The sequence below is a fragment of the Salvelinus alpinus genome, chromosome 24 (genome assembly GCF_045679555.1).
Source record: "Salvelinus alpinus chromosome 24, SLU_Salpinus.1, whole genome shotgun sequence".
NCBI classification, from domain to species: domain Eukaryota; kingdom Metazoa; phylum Chordata; class Actinopteri; order Salmoniformes; family Salmonidae; genus Salvelinus; species Salvelinus alpinus.
Window position 1 is genome coordinate 30,053,353 of NC_092109.1, and position 14,033 is coordinate 30,067,385.

The 14,033-nt window shown below is 41.8% G+C and overlaps 1 protein-coding gene across 3 annotated transcripts in view; it reads left to right on the top strand.

Moving 5' to 3' along the window:
- The window catches only part of LOC139552572 (leucine-rich repeat and calponin homology domain-containing protein 2-like), a 119,323-nt gene that overhangs the window by 72,296 nt on the left and 32,994 nt on the right, over positions 1-14,033 (top strand). Inside the window, exons 12-18 of one of the 3 annotated variants that reach the window (XM_071364428.1) lie at positions 6,611-6,679; positions 9,976-10,038; positions 10,495-10,543; positions 10,789-10,827; positions 11,215-11,352; positions 12,321-12,371; positions 13,534-13,597. In XM_071364428.1, coding sequence (XP_071220529.1) covers positions 6,611-6,679; positions 9,976-10,038; positions 10,495-10,543; positions 10,789-10,827; positions 11,215-11,352; positions 12,321-12,371; positions 13,534-13,597 — 473 coding nt within the window. The remainder of the gene's footprint in view (positions 1-6,610; positions 6,680-9,975; positions 10,039-10,494; positions 10,544-10,788; positions 10,828-11,214; positions 11,353-12,320; positions 12,372-13,533; positions 13,598-14,033) is intronic. The other 2 variants (XM_071364429.1, XM_071364430.1) reach the window with 2 other exon arrangements.

The following is a 14,033-nucleotide window of genomic DNA, read 5'->3' on the forward strand; positions in this document are numbered from 1 at the left end:
CATATCTCTATGTCCTCCACACCACTGCTTAGCTCTGCCCTGCCCCTAGCCCCATATCTCTATGTCCTCCACACCACTGCTTATCCCTGCCCCTAGCCCTATATCTCTATGTCCTCCACACCACTGCTTAGCTCTGCCCTGCCCCTAGCCCCATATCTCTATGTCCTTCACACCACTGCTTAGCTCTGCCCTGCCCCTAGCCCCATATCTCTATGTCCTCCACACCACTGCTTAGCTCTGCCCCTAGCCCCATATCTCTATGTCCTCCACACCACTGCTTAGCTCTGCCCCTAGCCCCATATCTCTATGTCCTCCACACCACTGCTTAGCTCTGCCCTGCCCCTAGCCCCATATCTCTATGTCCTCCACACCACTGCTTAGCTCTGCCCTGCCCCTAGCCCCATATCTCTATGTCCTCCACACCACTGCTTAGCTCTGCCCTGCCCCTAGCCCCATATCTCTATGTCCTCCACACCACTGCTTATCCCTGCCCCTAGCCCCATATCTCTATGTCCTCCACACCACTGCTTATCCCTGCCCCTAGCCCCATATCTCTATGTCCTCCACACCACTGCTTATCCCTGCCCCTAGCCCTATATCTCTATGTCCTCCACACCACTGCTTAGCTCTGCCCCTAGCCCCATATCTCTATGTCCTCCACAGCACAGCACTGCTGAGCTCAGCTTCCCCATTCCACCTCTGCTCCCTCTCCCTACCCTTGACCTATCTTCACTGCAAGGGCAGGAAGGTCCTGGGATGTTCTTGGTGGAGAGAGTTGGGAAGGGGAGGGACTCTTCTTTTCAGTTTCCCAGAATGTTGGGCAGTGACAATAAGGACTTGATTTACAACCCCTGACAGTTATGGGTTTCTGACTAATTATTAGGCTTCTAACCAGTTATTACAGTGCATTTGGAAGTTTCCCAATTTTTTTTACGTTACAGCCATATTCTAAAATTGATTAAATTGTTTTTTTCCCGCATCAATCTACACACAATACCCCATAATGACAAAGCAAAAACAGAAATACCTTATTTACATAAGTATTCAAACCCTTTGCTATTAGATTCAAAATTGAGCTCAGGTGTATCCTGTTTCCATTGGTCATCCTTGCGATGTTTCTACAACTTGATTGGAGTCCACCTGTGGTAAATTCAATTGATTGGACATGATTTGGAAAGGCACACACCTGTCTAAATAAGTTCCTACAGTTGACAGTGCATGTCAGAGCAAAAACCAAGCCATGAGGTCGAAGGAATTATCCGTAGAGCTCCGAGACAGGATTGTGTCGAGGCTCAGATCTGGTGAAGGGTACCAAAACATTTCTGCAGCATTGAAGGTCCCCCAGAACACAGTCGCCTCCAACATTCTTAAAGGGAAGAAGTTTGAAACCACCAAGACTATTCCTAGAGCTGGCCACCCGGCCAAACTTAGCAATCGGGGGAGAAGGGCCATGGTCAGCGAGGTCACCAAGAACCCGATGATCACTCTGACAGAGCTCCAGAGTTTCTCTGTGGAGATGGGAGAACCTTCCAGAAGGACAACCATCTCTGCAGCACTCCACCGATCAGGCATTTATGGTAGAGTTGCCATTCAGAAGCCACTCCTCAGTAAAAGGCACATGACAGCCCGCTTGGAGTTTTCCAGAAGGCACCTAAAGGACTCTCAGACCATGAGAAACAAGATTCTCTGGTCTGAAGAAACCAAGATTGAACTCTTTGGCCTGAATACCAAGCGTCACGTCTGGAGGAAACCTGACACCATCCCTGCAGTGCGGATGTTTTTCAGTGGCAGGGACTGGGAGACTAGTCGGGATCGAGGGAAAGATGAACGGAGCAAAGTACAGAGAGATCCTTGATGAAAACCTGCTCCAGAGCGCTCAGGACCTCAGACTGCGGTGAAGGTTTACCTTCCAACAGGACAACGACCCTAAACACACAGCCAAGACAACGCAGGAGTGGCTTCGGGACATGTCTCTGAATGTCCTTGAGTGGCCCAGCCAGAGCCCGGACTCAAACCCGATTTAACATCTATGGAGAGACCTGAAAATATCTGTGCAGACTCTCCCCATCCAACCTGACAGAGCTTGAGATGATCTGCAGAGAAGAATGGGATGAACTCCCCAAATACCAGGGATGCAAACTAGTCACCTTTCAGCGAAATTCGCTGTTTTGAATCCAAAATAGGTGACCTACGTGATTCGTGTAGATCCGATGCGAAAAGTTTGGGGGTGGGGGGGGCTTTGGATCAATACTGGCTGTAAGTGAACAGGTGATACGCGTTTGGAGCAATGCTGGCGGTATCCAAGGCTCAGCCAATCGTTCACATAACAACAGAATGCAGCACGCGACTGAAGAGAGAAGAGACAACCAATTTGCTAGTTATAGCATCAGCCCACGTTCTACAAAGACAGCGGGAGAGTGGAAAGGCAGTTTGTCAGTTACAGCAGCGCGTCCCCTGTAAGATAACAAAGAGGGAGAAGGCTGACCACGGAGACGGGGACGAGAAGTTGATGAAGCGTACTTAATGAGCTGTAACCTATAAACAACTGGCATTTGGAAAGTTTGAGGTGAGGGGGAAAGTGTGGTGGAACAAGTATTGTTAGCATTGTTAAGTATCTTGCTAGCTGGATTGAATTCTCCGTTAGCTAGCCAGAGAAATGTTGAGCAACGTTAGCCAACATAACTGATCAAATAATTGAGTTCATGGTGTGAAAGTTAGCTGGCTAATAAAGTCAGACAGCTACAACATCAGATGTGCTAACGTTAGTAGCGTTAACCTAACCAATTCGCTATAGTATTTACTGGTGTACGACTCCTTGACGTTCCTCAAGTTATAACGCATTACGTTAGTTGTTTACTGGACCCTGGCAATCTGTGTGAAATGTTAACTAACTAACGAATTAACTGATGTTTTCCCTCTAAAGTCTGTGGTTAATTTTCAGAATGAGAGAATAAGGTGAAAATGAGGCGTTGCTTGTTAAGTATTGTGTGTTAGGCAATTAGTTGGTTGTGTTGTGCTTACCAGTACCCAGTGTTCGCGGTGTCCGACATGCCAACCAACCTGCTATCTGCCAATCATGGGAATGCCTGGAATGTTCTGATGCGGGGCGTCCTGGTGGGTGGCGGAGTGGCGTGGAGGGGGGGTTGGGCAGGGGGATGGAGCATTGGAAGTTAAGACCAGGTTTAGCCATTGTTCTTTCTCTTACGTCTGGGCTTCACAAGAGAAGGTCACGGTTGGTTTGTGGAGTATCCTTCGTTTATTTGGCGTGGGCTACGGCCAAACAGTAGCCTGTGTGAAGTTGGGTTAATAAACCGTCAATTTGTAAACTCAAGTGTAACAGGGTTATATTGGTGATTCCCCTTGCCACTTTATTGTTAAGCCAATGGGTTTTTGGTTTTATTTTTGTCTTGCCTCCGCCTACTCAACATGGCATCTTATTGGCTGGTTTGCGTAGCTTGCTTACGAGGGAGGATGTTTCAGTTAGAATCGTCCCAGTGAACAAGCACCAAACCAGCGGTAAGTTGTTGGTTGCAAAGCACTGTACATCAAAAGTGATTTTTATACTCCCAAGTGATGATTTAAGTGTACAATTTATATAAATTTGTTTGTAAATGTTATTCGAACATCACACATAAGATGCAGTGTTTTTTGGAGAATATTGGTTGTGCATTTTGGTTGTAAAGAATTCCCGCCAGTACTAGCTAGCAACTTACTGTGTCTGGTGGGGGGGGGGTTCATATATTTTGTACAGTGCGTGAGTGCAGAGTTGGATGGTGAGCCGTGCATTGCATGACGTGCAATTTTGTGCTGTTCCTATCAGGTACATTGTTAAAGATATTATATTGTATATTGTAATTGTATTATTTTGGTAACTACATGGCCCAGTGAACAAGCACCAAACCAGCGTGCGTGAGTGCAGAGTTGGATGGTGAGCCGTGCATTGCATGACGTGCAATTTTGTGCTGTTCCTATCAGAATAAATCTCCATGACTGGTGCTACACTTTGGAGTTCGTGTCGAGGATTGATTGTACACAACGCAAGAAGAGTACTATTCCACAAGCCTCTGTCTGGACAATTGTTCCTTTATGATCTAGTCAGGTCATTACACTATTAAGCAAGTGGATACAGGGATGAATTGTAGCTGGAGCTGGGCCTGGTTTAAGCTGGATGTCACCGTAGAGGTGAAAGGAACACCACACACTTCCCTCTTTTTAACTTTTTCAATACAGTGGATATAAAAAGGTGTATGCCAGGTGTACTCTCTGCCTGAAAGTGATCAATTATGCCAACAAAGGGTATCATGCTCTGCTGGCACATTGAAGAACCGATGTCCACAGGCAGAAAGTGTAAAATGTAATAATGTGCTGTGTAGCCCAAAGATGCTGCTTTTGTTGTGTTGAATTTGACAGTAACACTTGTGTGTGAGTGAGGGGGAATATTACATGTTTTATTCGGTGAACGTTATTTTTGCACACATGTAGACTTGTGCGCTTGATCTATGTCTACGATAGTGGCCACTATAATAGAGCAAAAATAGAATTCCTGTTTGTTTCATTCTATTTCTACTTTAAGATGTTTTTTCCCAAGTGCAATATTTGGATGTGTGTGGTCACAAACGTTCTATTATAAAGGCTATCATGGCTTACTGCAATATTAGTGTATTGTTTTTTTCTAAAGACTTGAGTGTCATTTGCAATAATGTCTAGGCAACAAATAACATTGGATTGCTTTATTTTCATTTTTTAGCTGCGAGTTAGCTTAAACACTTTATTTACACACAGAGACTGATCATGTAGATCATATTCTTTGTTTAATTAGTTAAAACCTGCATTTCCCCCTAGCAGGGATTTTTTGCATGTTTACGTGCAAAAAAAGTGTCACCTTTTTGGGCCCTCACCAGTTTGCATCCCTGAAATACAGGTGTGCCAAGCTTGTAGCGTCATACCCAAGAAGACTCGAGGCTGTAATCACTGCTAAAGGTGCTTCAACAAAGTACAGAGTAATTGGTCTGAATACTTATGTAAATGTCATATTTCAGTTTTTAATATGTAATAAATCTTCAAAAATGTAAAAAAAAAAAAAAACTTTATTGGGTATTGTGTGTAGATTGATAAGGGGGAAAATTATTTAATTCATTTTAGAATAAGGCTGTAACGTAACAAAATGTGTAAAAAGTCAAGGGGTCTGAATACTTTCCGAATGCATTGTATACTGAACAAAAATATAAATGCAACATGTAAAGTGTTGGTCCCATGAGGGAGTGTGCAATTGGCATGCTGACTGCAGGAATGTCCACCGGAGCTGTTGCCAGAGAACTGAATGTACATGTTTCTACCATAAGCTGCCTCCAACGTAATTTTAAGGAATTTGGCAGTACGTCCAACCGGCGTCACAACCGCAGACCACATGTATACATGTATGGTCTTGACCAGACTGCAGTGCGGCTTCAGTGGGCAAATGCTCACCTTCAATGGTCACTGGCATGTTGGAGATGTGTGCTCTTGACTGCTGAATCCCGGTTTCAACTGTACCGGGCAGATGGCGTTGTGTGGGTGAGCGGTTTGCTGATGTCAGTGTTTTGAACAGAGTGCCCCATGGTGGTGGTGGGGTTATGGTATGGTCAGGCATAAGCTACGGACAACGAACGCAATTGCATTTTATCGATGGCAATTTGAATGCACAGAGATACCGTGATGAGATCCTGAGGCCCATTGTCGTGCCATTCATCCGCCATAAACTCATGCTTCAGCATGATAATACACAGCCCCATGTCGTAAGGATCTGTATACAATTCCTGGATGCTGAAAATGTCCCAGTTCTTCCATGGCCTGCATACTCACTAGACATGTCACCCATTGAGCATGTTTGGGGTGCTCTGGATTGATTGTTTACGACATCGTGTTCCAGTTCCCGTCAATATCCAACAACTTCGCACAGCCATTGAAGAGAAGTGGGACAACATTCCACAGGCCACAATCAACAGCCTGATCAACTCTATGCGAAGGAGATGTGCTGCATAAGGCAAATGGTGGTCATACCAGATACTGACAGTTTTTTCAGATCAACGGCCTACTTTTTTAAAGATATCTGTGACCATCAAATGCATATCTGTATTCCCAGTCATGTGAAATCCATAGATTATGGCCTAATGAATTAATTTCAGTTGACTGATTTCCTTAAATTAACTGTAACTTGGTAAAATCTTTGAAATTGTTTTAATGTTGCATTTTATATTTTTGTTCAGTGTAGCTTACCTACAATCAATAGTCAGTGAGAGCCAGCCATAGGTGTTGTAGACAGCAGGTGATATGTGAAGAGTACATGTTATCATTTATTTTTAATTGGGTTATTCTATATTCTCTGCATTTTGTTCATTGTATAAGCAGACCTTAGGTCCTTTCCAGACATTTTACTGCTCCTTTCTCTCCTGAAGTTACTCCATCACCACGCTCTAACTATTTCTCTTCTCGCTCTGCATTTAACAACCCTCCCCGCCATTTGTTCCCCTATTCTCTCCTCTTCTTCCCTCCCTGCTTCATCCATCTCCTGCTCCCCAACCTCGCCACTTCCTTGGACCTGATTGATGCACACATGATGTGTGGCTACTAGACGACGGTCCTTAATTTGTAGAGCAGAGAGTCTAATTCATCGAAGGAGGGTTGCCGGCCGAGCACACAGGTAGAGAGAGAGATACAGTACCAGTCAAAAGTTTGGACACACCTACTCATTCAAGGGTTTTTCTTTATTTTTTAAAACTATTTTCTACATTATAGAATAAAAGTGAAGACAACAAAACTATGAAAAAACACATGGAATCATGTAGTAACCAAAAAGGTGTTAATCAAATCAAACGATATTTTATATTTGAGATTCTGCAAAGTAGCTACCCTTTGCCTTGATGACAGCTTTGCACACTCTTGGCATTCTCTCAACCAGCTTCACCTGGAATGCTTTTTCCTGAAGGAGTTCCTACATATCCTGAGCACTTGTTGGCTGCTTTTCCTTCACTCTGCAGTCCAACTCATACCAAACCATCTCAATTGGGTTGAGTTCAGGTGATTGTGGAGGACAGGTCATCTGATGCAGCACTCCATCACTCTCCTTCTTGGTTAAATAGCCCTTACACAGCCTGGAGGTGTGTTGGGTCATTGTTCTGTTGAAAAACAAATAATAGTCCCACTAAGCGCAAAACAGATGGGATGGCATATCGCTGCAGGATGCTGTGGTAGCCATGCTGGTTAAGTGTGCCTTGAATTCTAAATAAATCACTGACAGTGTCACCAGCAAAGCACCCCCACACCATCACACCTCCACCTCCATTCTTAATGGTGGGAACCACACATGCAGAGATCATCAGTTGACCTACGCTGCATCTCTCAAAGACATGGCGGTTGGATTTGGACTCATCAGAACAAAGGACAGATTTCCACTGGTCTAATGTCTATTGCTTGTGTTTCTTGACCCAAGCAAGTCTCTTCTTATTGGTGTCCTTCAGTAGTGGATTCTTTGCAGCAATTCGACCATGAAGGCCTGATTCACGCAGTCTCCTCTGAACAGTTGATGTTGATGTGTTTGTTACTTGAACTCTGTGAAGCATTTATTTGGGCTGCAATTTCTGAGGCTGGTAACTCTAATGAACTTATCCTCTGCAGCAGAGGTAACTCTGGGTCTTCCTTTCCTGTGGCGGTCCTCATGAGAACCAGTTTCATCATAGCGCTTCATGGTTTTTGTGACTGCTCTTGAAGAAACTTTCAAAGTTCTTGAAATGTTCCGCATTGACTGACTTTCATGTCTTAAAGTAATGATAGACTGTTTTTTCTCTTTGCTTATTTGAGCTGTTTTTGCCATAATATGGACTTGGTCTTTTACCAAATAGGGCTATCTTCTATATACCACCCCTACCTTGTCACAACACAGGAAGAAGGAAATTCCACAAAATAACTTTTAACAACAACCTGTTAATTGAAATTCATTCCAGGTGACTACCTCATGAAGATGGTTGAGAGAATGCCAAGAGTGTGCAAAGCTGTCATCAAGGCAAAGGGTGGCTACTTTGAAGAATGTCACATATAAAATACATTTAGATTTGTTTAACACTTTTTTGGCTACTACATGATTCCATATGTGTTATTTCATAGTTTTGATGTATTCACTATTATTCTACAATGTAGAAAATAGTACAAATAAAGAAAAACCCTTGAATGAGTAGGTGTGTCCACACTTTTGACTGGTACTGTATGTGTGACAGAGTGAGATTTTGAAAGCTAAAGGAGGGGGGTGTATGTATGCAAGACTCAGGTGGTGCGTGTTAAATTGTTTTGAAATGTTTCTGTGCCTGAAACGACACATTCTTGTCTTATTTTGAGATGACATGTATGCACACCATTAGAGCAGTGTTTATTAATTATGGTCCTGCACACACACATTTTAGTTTTTGCCCTAGCACTACACAGCTGAATCAAATGATCACCTCAGTCATGAAGTCAAGTTTTCATGACTTGAACCAGGTGTGTAGTAATAAGGCAAAAACAGGACCAAAATTACGAAACACTAGAGATATTGCATTAGAGATAATGTTTGTTGGTCTCCAGGTCTTAAATCCACCTGAACCCATACCATAACATGACCGTCTGAACACATTGTGCCTGCAAAAAAAAACAGAGAAATTATACTAATCCTTACTTATGAACTGGGTGGTTCGAGTCCTGAATGCTGATTGGCTGACAGTTGTGGTATATCAGACTGTATACCCAGTGGTGTAAAGTACTTAAGTAAAATACTTTAAATGACCTCTTAGGTTGTTTTTTTGGGGTATCTGTACTTTAATTAACTATTTATATTTTTGCCAAATTTTACTTTTACTTCGCTATATTTCTCATGAAAATGATGTACTTTTTACTCCATACATTTTCCCTGACACCCAAAAGTACCTGTTACATTTTGACAGGAAAATTGTCAAATTCACACACTCATCAAGAGAACATCCCTGGTCATCCCTACTGCCTCTGATCTGGCAGACTCACTAAACACAAATGCTTTGTTTGTAAATGATGTCTTGAGTGTTGGAATGTGCCCCTGGCTATCCGTCAATAAACAAAAGAAAGAAAATTGTGCCATCTGGTTTGCTAATATAAGGAATTTGAAATGGTTTATACTTTTACTTTTGATACTTAAGTACATTTTAGCAATTCCATTTACTTTTGATACTAAAGTATATTTTAAACCAAATTCTTTTAGACTTTTACAAGTAGTATTTTACTGGGTGACTCACTTTTACTTGAGTAATTTTCCATTAAGGTATCTTTTAGTTATGACAATTGAGTAAGTATGACAATTGAGTTATTTTTCCACCACTGCGTATACCACGGGTATGACAACATTTATTCATACAACATTTATTCAAATCAAATGTTATTAGTCACATGCGCCGAATACAACAGATGTAGACCTTACAGTGAAATGCTTACTTACGAGCCCTTAACCAACAATGCAGTTAAAAAAATATATATGGATAAGAATAATAAATAAAAGTAACAAGTAATTAAAGAGCAGCAGTAAAATACCAATAGCGAGACTATATACAGGGGGGTACTGGTACAGAGTCAATGTGCGGGGGCACCGGTTAGTTGAGGTAATATGTACATGTAGGTAGAGTTATCTATGCATAGAGTGACTATGCATAGATGATAACAACAGAGAGTAGCAGCGGTGTAAAAGAGGGGGGCAATGCAAATAGTCTGGGTAGCCATTTGATTAGGTGTTCAGGGGTCTTATGGCTCTAATTACATTGGTAACCAGTATATAATAGCAATAAGGCACCTCGGGGGTTTGTGATATATGGCCAATATACCACAGCTAAGGGCTGTGTCCAGGCACCGCTTTGCATCGTGCTTAAGAACAGCCCTTAGCTGTGGTATATTGACCATATACCACACCTCCTCTGGCCTTATTGCATCCTCTGTTTACCTGTCCAGGTTCCTCAGTCACTCTGGCAGCTCCAGCAGCAAACAGAGGTCCCCCTGCCAGGCCATCCGCAGGTACGTACGTACAGCACAGCTCTGCCTAAACACATGACTTCTGCCCCTCACTCTGCTCTGACAGGTGACTACTGTATACCGTATCAACGAGACCGTGGTTCGGTTGCATAAAACTAACCCGTTTCCTGGGCACAGGTCAAGTTTAGTCATGGACTAAAAAGCATGGTCCATTCATGCTCTGTTGAAACTGGCCCCATGACTGATGTTATAGGATGTTGTCATAGTATAGTTATTACGATGTGTAATTACTATGAAAAGAGTATGAGTAGGCACAAATCATACTGTATGATGATGATGATGAGTAAGGTGTTTAAAGTCTGTCTGGTGTTATTTATTGTTGGCTGCCTTCTAGTGTTGAGCCAATTTCTCCAGTAAACTGTAAATAAGGCTTACATTAATGTAAGTTTGTATGTGTGACACAGAGTGAGTCGGTGTGTTTTCCTGTCTCACTCGCAGTGCCTCCCTGGATGAAGGGAGCAGTGGACCAACAGTGCTGAGTGGGCAGGTAAGGAACTGGACTTTCTGTACCTGTTTTTTTTTAATCCGTTTTCTACAGGAAGCAAGCAATTCATTATTTCCATTTGTGCAAGTAAAACTAGCAATAATTTCTTTATTTTCACTCATTAATCTCATCGGCAAAATTCACAGTCATATTTTCAGTTTCACTTTTAAAGTGTGTGTGTGTTTGGTGTTTGGTTTTGGTGTCGGTTTCACTCCTATTTTTCTTTCTCTCTGTCTTTCTCCGGAAAGGACCCTGACTTCACAGACGATGACACAGCTTTCTCTGAGGTCACCCATTTCATTCATGCCTTTGTTTTCTCACCCTCATCATCATGCATGTGATGATGTGTCTGTGTATACCACAGGAGGTTGGTGGCACCTTAATTGGGGAGAACGGACTTTTGGTAATGACTGGAGCGGAATCAGTGGAATGGTATCAATTGGTTTCCAGGTGTTTGATGCCATTCCATTTGCTCCATTCTTATGAGCTGTTTTCCCCTCAGCAGCCTCCACTGGTGTGCATGTGACCTTGTTACCTTTAGTGATGTAAGGGGAGGCTTTAGTCTTCATTTCTTTATATTGAAGGCTTGTGCTGCTTAAGCCAGGTGTTTTTTTGTCCATTATTGCATTGCCATTTGATCAGTACCTTGGCCTCTCAACTTTGTCTTTCTTTAGCCATCCTCTTCCTGCTCTTTCGATGGCAGTCTAAAGTCAGAGTCTGACACAGAGCCAAAATGGCCAGAGGTTCCACCCGTACTCAACCAGAACGAGGAGCGCAGGAGGAACAAGTATCTGAGGAAAGATTATCTAAAGGTATGAAACCATGACTTTCACAATGCAGTCTTACTTACTTGAAGCCTTGGCCATCAAAAGCAGCTTTCCAGCATACTAGGTACTGGGTGATTAAAAAAAAGTTTTTAGTGAGACTGCCTAAAGAAGTTTCATTTGTTTTATTGTTGGACATACAAGACTGTAAAAATACCAGCAAATCAATTCCAAGTGATTTTAGTTTTGGAAATCTGTTTCACGCATATAGAGACATATGTGAGTGTATAAAAATGTAAGCAAGGTTTGAAATTATTATGTTTTAGTCAAAAATTATATCAGTTTGGGCTTCCTGTGGTCAATTTGTAGTCTACAAATTATGTGTAATTGTGTTCTGGCCACCTGACCATCCGCTCAAGAAAAAATTGTCCCGTGGCCGAATCTTGTTAATGATCCCTGTTTTAGATGCAGCACTTATGCCAAGAGCAAGCTCAAGTGTTTACCCCATGCATACCTGAATATGGCTGCTACATGGCTGGACTTGTAGTTGTGAACATATTATTAAAGGTTTCATTTTCCCCACTGTATGAAATGAACAACTTTTCTTTCACAGGCTGGAACAAATACATCCCAGACTGTCCAGGGAGGTAGACGACAAAGGGCTTTATTCTACTATACCGAACAAAAATATAAACGCAACATGTACAGTGTTGGTCCCATGTTTCATGAGCTGAAATTAAAGAAGGGGTGAAATATTCAATCTGATTGGCTGGGCCTGGCTCCCCAGCTGGTGGGCCTATGCCATCACAGGCCCACCCATGAAATCAGAGCCTAATTCATTTATTTCAATTGACTGATTTCCTTCTATGAACTGTAACTCAGTAAAATCTTTGAAATGTTTGCATATTGCGTTTATACTTTTGTTTAGTATATATGAGAGGATAGCTAGTAGCCTACACTAGGTTCTAGGCTAGATCATGGAGTAAATCTCTTTCTTGATGTGTCTTCTCTTACAGTACAAGTGCCAGAGTGCCCGAAGAAACTCCAGTGGGAATGACGAGTGTGAGGTGTGAATTGCTATTCAATCAAATGCACAGTAAAATCGCTTTCATCCAAATTATATTAGCACATACTTAACTTCTCTGGGATATGTGGGACGGTAGCGTCCCACCTAACCAAAAGCCAGAGAAAATGCAGAGCGCCAAATTCAAATAAATTACTATAAAAATCTAACTTTCATTAAATCACACATGAAAGATACCAAATTAAAGCTACACTGGTTGTGAATCCAACCAACATGTCAGAATTCAAATAGGCTTTTTGGCGAAAGCAAACGATGCTATTATCTGAGGATAGCACCAAAGAGAGAGAAGCATATTTCAACCCTGCAGGCGCGACACAAAACGCATAAATAAAAATATAATTCATGCCTTACCTTTGACGAGCTTCTGTTGTTGGCACTCCAATATGTCCCATAAACATCACAAATGGTCCTTTTGTTCGATTAATTCTGTCGATATATATCTAAAATGTCAATTTATTTGGTGCGTTTGATCCAGAAAAACACTGGTTCCAACTTGCTCAACGTGACTACAAAATATCTCAAATGTTACCTGTAAACTTTGCCAAAACATTTCAAACTACTTTTGTAATACAACTTTATAATAACTTTAAAATAATCGATAAAATTGAAGACGGGATGATCTGTGTTCAATACAGGATTAAAACAAACTGTAGCTAGCTTTCTGGTCACGCGCCTCTAACAAACAGTACACTTCACTCGACCCTCGTTCTGAACAGGGCTACTTCTTCATTACACAAAGGAAAAACCCTCAACCAATTTCTAAAGACTGTTGACATCCAGTGGAAGCGGTAGAACTGCAAGAAGGTCCCTTAGAATTCTGGATTCCCAATGAAAACTCATTGAAAAGAGAGTGACCTCAAAAAAAAAATCTGAATGGTTTGTCCTTGGGGTTTCGCCTGCTAAATAAGTTCTGTTATACTCACAGACATGATTCAAACAGTTTTAGAAACTTCAGAGTGTTTTCTATCCAAATGTACTAATAATATGCATATCTTATCTTCTGGGGATGAGTAGCTGGCAGTTGAATTTGGGTATGCTTTTCATCCAAACGTGAAAATGCTGCCCCCTATCCTAGAGAAGTTAAGCAAATATCTAAATTGTCTGATCTATCTTTCCGATAAACTTGTCATGTGTTTTGTCTGCAGGAGGGGATGAGGAATGCTGATTTCAGCAGCACCCTCACAGTGTTTGGTCTGAAGCCAAGATCAGGTAAGCCTGAATTAATTAAATCTTTCGTTACAGTCATTCCTTCTCTGGCTTTTATTTATTAAGTGGCACAATCAATACAATCAACACATTTTAATGTCTTCAACCCGTTAAATAACTTTAAGACAGATAACATGGAGCAATGAGCGTGAACATGTTGTGCAAGTATGAGGCGGGGTATATTATTAATGGCATTCTAGAAAGTAATAGAGTGATTCTGTGTAAGTATGGACCTGTTACAGCTTGTCCCAGGCATGGTGATAAACTTGTTTATCACACCCCTTGACTTTTTCCAAATGTTGTTATGTTATAGCCTGATTTGATTAAATTGAGATTTTGTGTCACTGGCCTATATACCCCATAATATCAAAGTGGAATTATGTTTTTAAAGTGTTTTACAAATTAACCAAAAATGAAAAGCTGTGATGTCTTCAGTCAA